General features: G+C 43.7%; 1 protein-coding gene across 17 annotated transcripts in view; it reads left to right on the top strand.

Annotated features, from left to right (window-relative positions):
- LIMCH1 (LIM and calponin homology domains 1) overlaps positions 1-12,232 on the top strand; it is a 365,434-nt gene that overhangs the window by 291,880 nt on the left and 61,322 nt on the right. For all 17 annotated transcript variants that reach the window (XM_007125172.4, XM_028492017.2, XM_028492013.2 and 14 more), the window contains 4 exons: positions 5,271-5,397; positions 6,872-7,029; positions 7,239-7,647; positions 11,027-11,245. In XM_007125172.4, coding sequence (XP_007125234.2) covers positions 5,271-5,397; positions 6,872-7,029; positions 7,239-7,647; positions 11,027-11,245 — 913 coding nt within the window. The remainder of the gene's footprint in view (positions 1-5,270; positions 5,398-6,871; positions 7,030-7,238; positions 7,648-11,026; positions 11,246-12,232) is intronic.

Here is a 12,232-nt window from a genome sequence, read left to right as displayed (position 1 = left end):
AGGAATACATTAATTACTAGCCTAAACTGCATGCTTCCAGTACTCACCACTAATTGAAATGCAATTAATATAACAGTGGATTGAAGAGCTAACTGTCTTTACTAGCCTAAACTGCATGCTTCCAGTACTCACCACTAATTGAAATGCAATTAATATAACAGTGGATTGAAGAGCTGACTCTTCTCTGCAGCCTCAGAGAAGCACTTGAAGTTGGAATGCAGAACATATGTTCTGTGCAGGAGAGATGAATGAAAAAGCCACTGAAGCATGATTCTAATATGCAGCTGCTGCTTAAAAGTTAACATTTACTTTTTATAGACAGGGCATGTGAAAATTGTTCTTGTTAGCGTTCGGACGTTGGAACCCCTTCTGAACCACGGAATCGTTAAAAGGCTTTTCTGCGCTTTGCGTTGAATTCTTGATATGTAAAGGCTTAGCCATGAAGTGGTCATTCTCATAGCTACATTTTTTTTAAGCAGAAGAAAATAAATCCTAAACCACGAATGATAGATTCAGAAGCCCAGGTTCCTCCCAGGTTGGAATAATATAAACTGTGGGATGCTTGAGACCAAAACGTTGGGATTTCGTTCAAGTTCCATGGCATAGTCAGGGGTCAAGATGTACAACATGACTTGGGCTGCCTCTCCTTGGTTTCCACTCCTCTCAGAGATGCATTTCCCATCCCCGGCCTCACATCCAAATTTGAAAAGAATCCACTCTCTCCCGTGTGTGACCACATTAACTCCATTTCAAAAATGGATTTCTCATAGGCAGAGCCTTCTGAAACTGATATCCAAGGCAGAAGTTTTCTTTGCAGAATGCTCAGATTGAAGAAACATGATTAATATCTCATTCCAGCAACAGTGGCCCACTAAGCCTGATGTCTGTCCTCTGGGAGAGGGATTTTGTGGCCTTATGGGAGTCTGGGCCATCATAAGAGTGGACCCTAGTATTCTCTCCTCCTGTCTTCCTGGCCTGAGCCATAGTTTCAAGCCACCAAGTGAGGAATCTAAATAACAGTGTAGAACAGACAAATATCATTTCCACCGATGACAACGAGATCAGGCCACAATTTACTGTTTTTGAATTGTGCTTTTTCCATGTTTGGGTTCAAGAGGTCGGCTTAGTCTGTACTTCTAGCTCGAAGCAGTCTGACTCGTGTGCCAAGGGTATCGGTTTCCGATGTGTGATGCACAATTGCTTTGTGGCCTGACACATGGAACATTCATGTCTCAAAACCAAATTCAGCCGGAGCTTGACTGACTGCATGGACCTAAGTAGTCTATAAAATTGAGCCCTGGTTGTTGCTTTTAAAAGTACTATTTAACATTCACTGAAAGGAGGATTATATAAGATTGATAGGCAAAACACTTCTTTGATTTGGTTAGCAAAAACATTTTTTTTTTTTTTTTTTTGTGGTACGCGGGCCTCACACCGCTGTGGCCTCTCCCGCTGCGGAGCACAGGCTCCGGACGCGCAGGCCCAGCGGCCATGGCTCACGGGCCCAGCCGCTCCGCGGCATGTGGGATCCTCCCAGACCGGTGCGCGAACCCAGTTCCCCTGCATCGGCAGGCGGACGCGCAACCACTGCGCCACCAGGGAAGCCCAGCAAAAACATTTTGATAGAATGGATTTACTCTTCATCATTGCAAAGCTGCTGTGCAATTTGCCTAATACAGATCTCTAAAAAGCCCTAAAAGCTGAAAGAAAAGAAGCTACATTAAAGAGCTTTTGAATTTTACCTGTACCCGAGTATGAAACCTCACCCTCAGGAGAAGTTAATGATTTTTTAAAAGGGGTGGGAGCGGGACTCCTCTAAATTTACCGGAAAAGCAGCCTTATGGGCCAGGGTGAGTATAAGGGGCTTCTTTTCCAAGGGTCTTATCTAGGAACATCCAAAGGGCTGAATTTCTTTCTTGGAGTAGACATAATTTATATGAAACCATGTGGGGAACAAAAAGAAAAGTTTATGTCAGGAGTTTTTTTTTTTTAAACAGAAATTTATAATATGTTTTGTTCATTCCCCCACTATCTCCCTTTTTCAGAATCTTTAAGGACAACTATTGGCACAGGCTCTATTTGTTCATAATTGATACATTCTTTTTTTTTTTTTTTGCGGTACGCGGGCCTCTCACTGCCGTGGCCTCTCCCGTGCGCAGGCTCAGCGGCCATGGCTCACGGGCCCAGCCGCTCCGCGGCACGTGGGATCTTCCTGGACCGGGGCATGAACCCGCGTCCCCCGCATCGACGGGCGGACTCTCAACCACTGCGCCTCCAGGGAAGCCCTGTTGACACACTCTTAAAATGCAACCCAATCAAAAAAAGATGTGCCCTTTAAGGAAAATGCAGGTCAGGGGCAGACCTCCACACAGGCAAACAGAAATTTCCACCTCCTGGCAAGCCACGAATGGCTCCATGGATTTAGTTTCACCTTCTTGCCCTTTACTTCCACATGCCTCCTCTCCCAGCGGTCCCCTCCGAGGAGGCTGGACACTGTGAGAGCCAAAGGCCATTTTGTTCTTAATTCCCTTACCTTAGACTTGTGCCAGAAACCGTTTCCAGGCTCCCCTTGAGGTAATTTAATCCTGGCCCTCAGAAATGCCAACCCATCACCGAGAGAGGCTCCTGGGCCCTGCAGCCAGGGGCCCTTGTCCCAGCAGCCCAAGGGCACAGCCTGTTGTGCTGAGAAGCATAGCCTTGGTGCAAGTCCATTTAACATTCTGGAACCTAGCCTTCTGCAGGGTCCCCCACCCCATCCCTAGACATGTACTTCTTCATTTTGGAGGCTGAGTCCGACCTCTGAATTAGGGAACATTTTCTGAATGGTGACTCAGCTCATTTTCTGTCTACTATTATCAGTTCTCAGCTTGCTTAGTTCCTTTTTTTGAAATGGTATAAAGATATTGCTCATAGTTTTATTGTTTCTTTTTCGGGCCAGTTGGCTGGTGTTTCTTTAAAAAAAAAAAAAACTCTAGGAAAAAATAGTACTTCCTGGTATATGAGAAGGCAGGCAAGTGTTTCTCTTTTTATTTCACTAACCAGCTTTTGGCCACATTTGGGCTGAGGTAGTTAGAACTTCATGGTGGGAGCAGAGATAGGAACCCGGGACAGAAGAAGGCAATTCTGAAGGCCTTGCTCCTATCCTCTCCATGCCAGTCGAGTGAGATAAGCAATTCTCAAATGCTGGAGAAAGCTGCCATTTTCTTCCCGGGGTCCCAAAAGAAGTCCTTGCTCTATGGCCACCCACTGCAGCCTAAACCAAAATTCCGCCCTTTAAAAATTATAGATGGCAAAGCTGAAGGAAGGGACCTCCTTCCTCTCCCACAATCTGCCAACTATTTAGTAGATTACAAGAGAGTCCCAGCTCAGAGGAGTTTATATCTTCTAAGACCTTCACAAAGCCTGTAAATTGCCTTAAAAGATGAACTGACTGAATCAGACATATTTAAAGGTAAGACTTTTTTAAACTCTGAAAGGAAGAATGGAATAAGTTTTGGTCCCTTTCTGGAAAGCTTGTTTAAGGGAATTTTGATCCATGAAGTTTAAAAACCATGGGTTAGACTTTTCTACCTAACTCTGCAAATTCCTAAATCTTCCTTAAACCACATTAATAAATAGCATAAACTAGGTGAAAAATCGCAGCCCCTCCTCTCTTTTGAGGGCTACAGTTTATCTTTCAGGAAGGTACAGCTGCCACAATCAGCACTGTCCCCTGAGTTTGTGGACAGCTCCTCACGGTGGTTTGTCATATCCATGCAAATAGAAGCCTCCGATCAAAGAAAGTCCCTTGGCGCAGATTCTTAGAATACTCTTGGGGAAAGCAGATTACAAGTGCAGTCCTCAGTTTTAGATCTCTTAGGTCAGACTCAAATTGTGCAACATCCAGAGAGAGGGGAGAAGCACCCACACATCCATGCAAGTTCATTTAGTGGACTGAAATGAACGTGGGCAGCCATTGCTTTGGGGCCATCTTCTCCTTCCAGAGAGCCGCCTGCTAAGGAACCCAGTAGCATCCAGTGATGCAGCTGCTGTGCAATGTCTGGCCATGGGGATGACTATTTTGGACATCACTGATGATGTCTGGAACTAGTTGGTGTCTCAATGCATGGCTTTTCTTTTTCTTTGTGTTAAGCTGGCTTCAAAAATGGACTATCAGGTCTTCTGTTCTTAAACAGCCCTCCACTTGATTTGAGTGCTCTGTAACCCATTTGGTTCCCAGAGCTAGTCATTTGTTTGAGAGAAAAAAAGGGAAGATTTTGCTTTGGTTTTTATTTCTATTTTCATCTTGCTGCTTCAGCTTTCGTTGTAGCAAAGGTCTACATAAGCATCGCAGAGAAGGCCCTGTGGTCTTGCCCAACATTTAATAAGCTCCTATAGAATATATCAATTATATGAACAGCCTAAAGGTTTTTAAAAATTGCTTTCTCAATCCTTTTGCTTTTAAAAGAGTAAACTCAGAGGTAGCCTGACCAAAAATAAAGTTAAATCATTGTGAGAATTTTAGGATACAAAATATATACTGATTTATATATTTTATCCTTTAATCTTACCATAAAATATTTTCTTGATTCCAAGATGCCATCAATGCACTATCAATTTACAGACAGTTTTACAGGACATAGAAATAAACCACATCAAACGTATGTATCATTAATACATAGCTGTTGGATGCAACCAAAATTCAGAAAATACAACAGGAAAAGGTGGTGCCTTAGGCTTGAAGCTGTATGATATATATTTTTTTCTTTTTGAAAATGGAGAAATTGCCTCAGTTAACGGAGAAAGCATTTAAGTCAGCTCTTTACACAAAGAAGCATTTACTGACATTAAGTTTCACTTCAGGGGACGCCACTCTCCCTCCCTATAAATTCTCCCCACGTTATACATTTTAACGCTCTTCATTTTACTTTCTAATACAAGTGAGACGAGCCCAGAGCTTCAAATACCTTTTTCTAGCCCTTTACTTTAAACATATATTGACCCCTACATATAAAATTAGATTGGCCTGATTCTGCCATCACTGAAGACAAAGATGGTCACATTTTCGCTTTATGCCGCAAAAGGAGAAGAGGTGAGGCTGCTAGCATGCCCGCTGCTGCAGGCCGAGGGAAGAGTAGACTGCAAAATCACGCTGCTGCCTTAAGCTGCGGAGGGAAGGGGGCAGTTTTTCCAAACGCGGTGGCGCCCCGACGCGGCGGGACGCTGCAAATGCGCGGAGACTTTCGGCGCACTAATCCCTGTCCACGGTCGTCTGCCCTGTCCACACGCAGGAGCACGAGTATGTTTGACATGCGGTGTGAGGAGGAGGCCAAGGTGCAGCCGCACAGCAGGGCCCGCCAGGAGCAGCTGCAGCTGATAAACAACCAGCTGCGGGAAGAGGATGACAAATGGCAAGATGTGAGTGCCGTCCAGGGCCGTGGGCAGCGGGGGAGACTGCTCTGCCCGCTGGGCTAGAGGCCCTTTGGAGCAGAAAGTCAGGCGGGGCTGGAAAATCAGACTGGGGCTGGAAAGCCATGCAGAGGAAGGGGTCCCCTAGAGGGCTTCAAACGGTGACACAGTCCATGCGGGCATTAGGGGGAAAGTACCCTTGCTGAAGTTTGGCCACAAAAAAGAGGGGAGCAGAAGGGAGGCAACTGGCATGGGATGCAGGATTGAGGAGGGACTGTCTTTTGAGACTACATATTTGGAATCGATGATGATAATGATGATGACAATGATAATTGCCAACAATGAAAGCGTACCAGTAACAGGTACTGTTCTAAGTACCTTGCATGTAGTCATTCTTTAATCCTCTCAGTAATTCAATGAGCTAGCAACTATCGTTGTCCTCAGTTCTACAGATGAGTCCCAGAACAGCTAAGTAACTTGTCCAAAGTCACACAGCTAGTAAGCAAGAGAGCCAGGATTATAACCAGTTAAGGAAGGCTCCAGGGCCTGATGGGGACCTTGGGATCATCTGTGTGCTAAGAGCAAAGAGCCAGGGCAGGGGAGAAGCCTAAAGATAAGGATGAGAGGGGGGAGAGTGGATTACTTCATCCTCACAGAGCCCTCTGAGGTGGCTACTGCAGATTTGACTCTACCTTTAGTCAAAAAAGTTAACTTTTCTAAAGTTGATAAAATGTGGTAATAATTATGTCTGTGCCTGGCACCTTACGTGCACTACCTCATTGAACCCTCACAACGGGCTTGTAAGGGTAGGTATTATCATCATTTCTATTTTAGAGATGAGGAAACTGAGGTGCAGAGAGGCTAAGAAACGTGCCTGAGATTCCCAAGCGTGGAAGAGATAGAGCTAGGATTGTTTCTCGCAGCCGCACTCCCACCCGTCTGACTCCAGAACCCTAAGTCTACAACATTATGCTCTAACTGCCCATAGGATTTGTGGTGAGGTTCTTGTAAGGATCAGATGACTTAATACATACAGAATTGTTGGTTCTGTAAGACCCCAAAGCCAATTTTTTTTTCTGTCTTTTCTTCCTTCCCTGAGGGAATTGTAGGTCTGTGGTTAATTCCTACCATTCTGTTGTCAGCGAGTCCATTCACAATGCAGAGGTCCATAAATAGCAAGAAATGAAGTTTCTTACAATACCCTCTGAGGCGATACTTTAAAATTTGGCACCTGACATGAATTTGATCACAAATTTTACATTACCATGTTTAAATAAATGCGCTGCCCTTCTATGGATAAGGTAGATATTTCTGAAGGGTTCCTGCCTTCGAGGTAGTCCTGTTCCAACCAGACTTACATTGGATGTACAGGAATGTCTTAGCCTGGCCGATAGTCAGTGCTTACTCAACCCTGAAGAGTAGAAATGGAGTTATGTGCAAGCCTGAAGAAAAATGTTCTATCTCCCTCCCCCCACCCCTGCAGGACCTGGCTCGTTGGAAGAGCCGTAGAAGAAGTGCTTCTCAGGACTTAATCAAGAAAGAGGAAGAAAGGAAAAAAATGGAGAAGTTACTGGCTGGAGAGGATGGGACAAGTGAACGAAGGAAAAGCATCAAAACCTACAGAGAAATTGTCCAGGAAAAGTGGGTTCTTTCTGTGGTTGTTCTTGTTGTTGAATGTACAGTATTATCTAGATGTGCTTTTCCTAAGAATTGTTGGTTATCTCGACGGCTCTGACACCAATATTATACCTCCTGTTTGTATACTTTCCTTCAGCTCTACCAAGGTCTGCTTTGCAATTCCTGTGACTGTTGCCTTTGTTCTTGCTTCCCCTCCCATGCCCATCCCTTAGGGAGCGGAGAGAGAGGGAGCTGCATGAGGCATACAAGAATGCACGGTCCCAGGAGGAGGCGGAAGGGATCCTTCAACAGTACATCGAGAGGTTCACCATCAGCGAAGCTGTTCTTGAACGCTTGGAGATGCCAAAAATTCTGGAAAGAAGCCATTCAACAGAGCCAAACTTATCCTCCTTCCTGAATGACTCCAACCCCATGAAATACCTGCGGCAACAGTCACTATCTCCACCCAAATTCACTGCCACTGTGGAAACCACCATCGCTCGTACCAGTGTACTGGATGCCAGCATGTCAGCAGGCAGTGGGTCTCCAAGCAAAACTGTCACTCCCAAAGCAGTGCCTATGCTGACACCCAAGCCTTACTCCCAGCCCAAAAACTCTCAAGAGGTCCTGAAGACCTTCAAGGTAGGATGAGTTCCTTAAGGGTAGAACCAAAACTGAACCCCAGGTAATCACCGGAAGGAAGCATCTTGCCTCAAGAAGATGCAATTGTTTTTTTTTTTTGTTTTTGTTTTTGTTTTTAATTGTTTAAATGCAATGGAAAGACAGTAGAGAGTTTGGAACAGTAGAATGATGTGGGCTGAGTTAATGTTTTCTTTTTTTTTTTGCGGTACGTGGGCCTCTCACTGTTGTGGCCTCTCCCGTTGCGGAGCACAGGCTCCGGACGCGCAGGCTCAGCGGCCATGGCTCACGGGCCCAGCCGCTCCGCGGCACATGGGATCTTCCTGGACCGGGGCACGAACCCGCGTCCCCCGCGTCGACAGGCGGACTCTCAACAACTGCGCCGCCAGGGAAGCCCGATGCAATTGTTTTTATCAAACAAAAGCAAAATGTGTTAACATGTATGATCGTGAAGATTATGTGTCTCTGAGATTTGGTTTGCAAATAGTTAAGGGATAGATGCTTCCCCTCAGTTCCTGTTTTTAATACTGATGGGCTTCAGTGAGATTGGCGGTTGAGAGTCGTCTCCACGAGCAATGTCTGTTTCATAGTTTGATACGATGGCATGGTCTCTCTATAGTAGTCATAACAAACCCTAATTTAGCAGCACCCTAGGTATCTCCAGCTATCTGGAGGTATTGCAAATTCCTCAGAACAAAATTTTGATTGCCTTTGGCTTAGATAGAAGTATATACAGCTACCTCTCTTTTAGGAAGAAACTGCCATTATATCTAAAAAGATGCTACAATACAAAAAAATAATAATACAAGGAATACATGGGATGTACTTGGTCCTCAGATGAGACAGATTTTTTTCATTTTTTAAGTGGGAAGAAACTATGTTGTTTTGGGGGCTGGAGGGGTTGCCAATGAATGTGCAAAGTGATGTACCAGAACCAAAGAATCTGTGACAGTCAAACGTCTTTTTTCTTCCTCAAACTCTAGTATTTTCCCTCACATCAGGTGGAAGTGCTCATCCTTTGTCTCAGGCTATGGTGACTATAAAGAAAAATCAGTTCTGATTGTCCCTGCACACCACATGGGTTCATAATAGAAGACAGGTGGAATTCGTCAGTAGCAGACACGGACATGTGACTGTAAAGAAAGTTTGCTAAACTAAACTAATTGAGCAGTGGGTTGCCATGTATCTTCCTATTGAATTTCAGAGGGAACCAAACCACACTTTCTGACTTTTGCTTGGATAACTCTGAATGTATCTTCAAAATCTGTGCCTTAGCCTTTGATGAAACAAAATAAAAATGTCCTGGCTGTCTCATCTGGGTTGAATTGAGATGTTTATCCCTCGAAGGGCAGGGGCTGTGTCTTTGTTGTTCATAGCTTCATCCTGAGTGCCTGGCATAGGTGCCTAGGCACTCAGCAACTGTTTATTGAATAAATACACTAATTTTTCCTGAGAAGATGAGCTACTCATCATGCAGACTCGTGCACACACCGATATACACGTGATCATATGTGCTCGGCGGGCCACCTAAGTACCTCAGCAGCTGTCCTTCACCTAGGGCCCACGGTGATGCACTGTCTGAGATTTCAGGAAGGAAGGTTTGATGTTGAGGTGGCCCAGCACAGGGATAGGGAATACATTTATTTAAGTTGGTATCCAAGGCAAGGCTGATCAATTAATCCAGATGTCCACTTCCTATCCTTAATATAAACAGCACAATGTGATCATTTAAACAGAAGAATTAGGATAGATGACTTCATGGCAAGACTTTGGCCCTGAGAAAACCCAGTCCCTTGCCATTGTGGCAAGACAGTGTGGAGGCCTCAGGAGAGGTGGATTGAGGAACTGGATAGAGATCCTTTCAGAGCTGGGGCTCACCAGTGAGCCCTCAACTCATCACAGGTCTTGATGGCTGTCAACCCTGTTCACAGCCCCACCATTGAGTGGGTGGACCCACTTGTATGGTAGTATGTAAATGGAACAGTTGTTGCCAGATAATGCCAGAACTGAAGCTAAGGGGTGTGTGTGTGTGCGCGTGTGTGTGTGTTTTCTTGTGGGGAGGAGGTGTGCATGGGAGACAGGGAATACAGGCTCAGTTTCTTAGTATAACAGATTTAAGAGTAAAGGAAGAGCAAGTAAAATGGTTTAAGGCAGTGTTTTCAAACTGAGAGTTGCCACCTGTTGCTAGGTGATGAAATCAATTTAGTGGTTTGGAATCAGCATTCTTCTTTTTAAAAAAAGGAGGTAGAATAGAATACAATGTTTAAAAAACAGCCTAGTGCATCACACATAAAAAAAGGTAAATGTTATTTAGCAAAACTTCGTTTCAGTTATCTTTACGTGTGTGCGTTCAGTTGTGATTTCAACTTCATGGATCACAGACAGTAGATACACAAGCCACTGACTTAGGGTAAATAAACTATAACTAGCATCTGCCCTTCTATTATTCCTTTTAAAAGATTTTAGAAGGTTTAGTGAGAATAGCTAATATTTACGTATTTACAATATGTCAGATACTGTTCTAAATTCTGTGCATATATTAATCCGTAAAATCACCATAACAGCATCATTAAGGAATACTATTATCATAAAGGTGAGGAAACCAGGGTTGAAGATTACATGGCTGTTAAGCAATAGAGCCACGACTCACTCTGAGGCCGTTCCGCTGCAGAGCTTCTTTTCAGGACCACGCTACATACTGTCAGACCTTAAGACAGAGATTTCTAGATGCCTTTTAATAAGCCAGACTAACCACTGTCACTCCTTTCTTGCTCCCACCACCCTCCCTAGACATGGGTGCAAAACAAAAATATTTTAATGTGCACGGCCTCTTTTTCTTGAAGGAACTGGGATGGTCAGGTTAACTAGAAATAGGAATTTACTGTCACATAGCATAGCACCAGGTTCCCTGCCCTCCATGATAGCTTCCAAAAAGTACCCGTTGCTCCTGGCCATGACAGGATAACCTGTGAAATATTCCTGATCTAAGATGAGCTCCGCCTAATTTAATACGCTAATCAGGAAAAAAAAAATCTCAAAGTTGTGGATTAGCAGTCAGAAAGTAAATGAAAAATTACTGGAACCCAAATATGCCCTTGATTTTCTACACTGCAAAATAAAAACAGACCCACAGTAAGGTGAACATGAAATGTATTCTAACATGAAGCAGCCTGAGAAGGCAGACCACCTTTTAAAGAAGCCTTCGAAGATGGCATTTAGAGGAGCCCTAGTTTCTAGAACTGACTGAAGCATATAAAAGACCTTATTCTTTGTTAGACTATGATTATTAAATGCTAATGATTTAAGGTGATTCTGAACGTGTTATTTTGTTATAGTCTTTTGCTGGGGAATAGCATGTTCTTGTTCATTCTGGTTTTTACAGGTGGATGGGAAAGTCACCATGAATGGAGAGACGGTTCACGTTGACGAGGAGGAGAAGGAAAGAGAGTGTCCCACGGTGGCACTTGCCCCCTCGTTGACCAAATCCCAGATGTTTGAAGGTGTGGCCAGAGTGCATGGGTCCCCCATGGAGCTGAAACAAGACAACAGTAGCATTGAGATCAACATAAAGAAGCCAAGTTCTCTTCCCCAAGAGCTGACGGTAAGAAGCAAACTTTTTTTTTTTCCTCTTTGGGATAATTTCAATGTGAAAGAATCTATTTAAAAAAAAATAAGTAGGTCTTGATAATGATCATTTCTTTCTAGGAAGGTGTATTAGTTTGCTAGGGCTGCCATAACGAAGTGACACAAACTGAGTGGCTTACACAACAGATATTAATTGTCTCATAGCCCTGCTGGCTGGAAGTCCAAAGTCAGGGTGTTGGCAGGGTTGGTTCCTTCTGGTGTCTATGAGGGAGAATCTGGTCCTGGCTTCTGGTGGTTTGCTGGCAGTCTTTGGCGTTCCCTGCCTTGTAGATGCACCACCCTGATCTCTGCCTTCATGTTCACATGACACTCTCCCTGTGTGTTGTCTGTGTCCAAATCTCCCCTTTTTATAAGGACACAAGTCATACTGGATTAGGGACCTACTCCACTCCAGTATGACCTCACCTTAATTTAATTACACCTGCAAAAATCCTGTTTTCAAATAAAGTCACGTTCTGAGGTAACTGAGTTTAGGACTCCCACATATAAATATGGGGGAGGACACAGTTCAGCCCTAACAGAGGAATATAACAGAAGGTGTCATGTGTTATGAGTAAAAACCTTTTTCTTGTCCCCCTGTGACTGGTGTCTAGTGTTATAGAAAAAGAAATAAATCTCTGAAATACCTTCATTTCTGTTTATTCAGGACCCCATCAGACTTGTTAAAATAATTTGAAAATAACTGGTGCCACCAGAACCTGACTTTCCATCCTTGACAATATGTATAAAAGGGTATCTTTCTTAATAGTTTTTAAAAACTCATTAAAAATCAAATTAATTTTTTTATTGGTTTAGCCCCTGAAATCCAGTGTAATTAGAAGTACTGTTGAATGGCCAAGCTGAAAAATGTAGGGTAATTCAAGAATAGCAGAAGAGAGAACTCAAAATAACATTAGATTTGCTTATTTGGAGTATAAAACGTCATCAAGAAGATTACACTTTT

The sequence above is a fragment of the Physeter macrocephalus genome, chromosome 7 (genome assembly GCF_002837175.3).
Source record: "Physeter macrocephalus isolate SW-GA chromosome 7, ASM283717v5, whole genome shotgun sequence".
Classification (NCBI taxonomy): Eukaryota; Metazoa; Chordata; class Mammalia; order Artiodactyla; family Physeteridae; genus Physeter; species Physeter macrocephalus.
The sequence above is the reverse complement of the archived record's forward strand: the minus strand, read 5'-3'. Positions and strand labels throughout refer to the sequence as shown.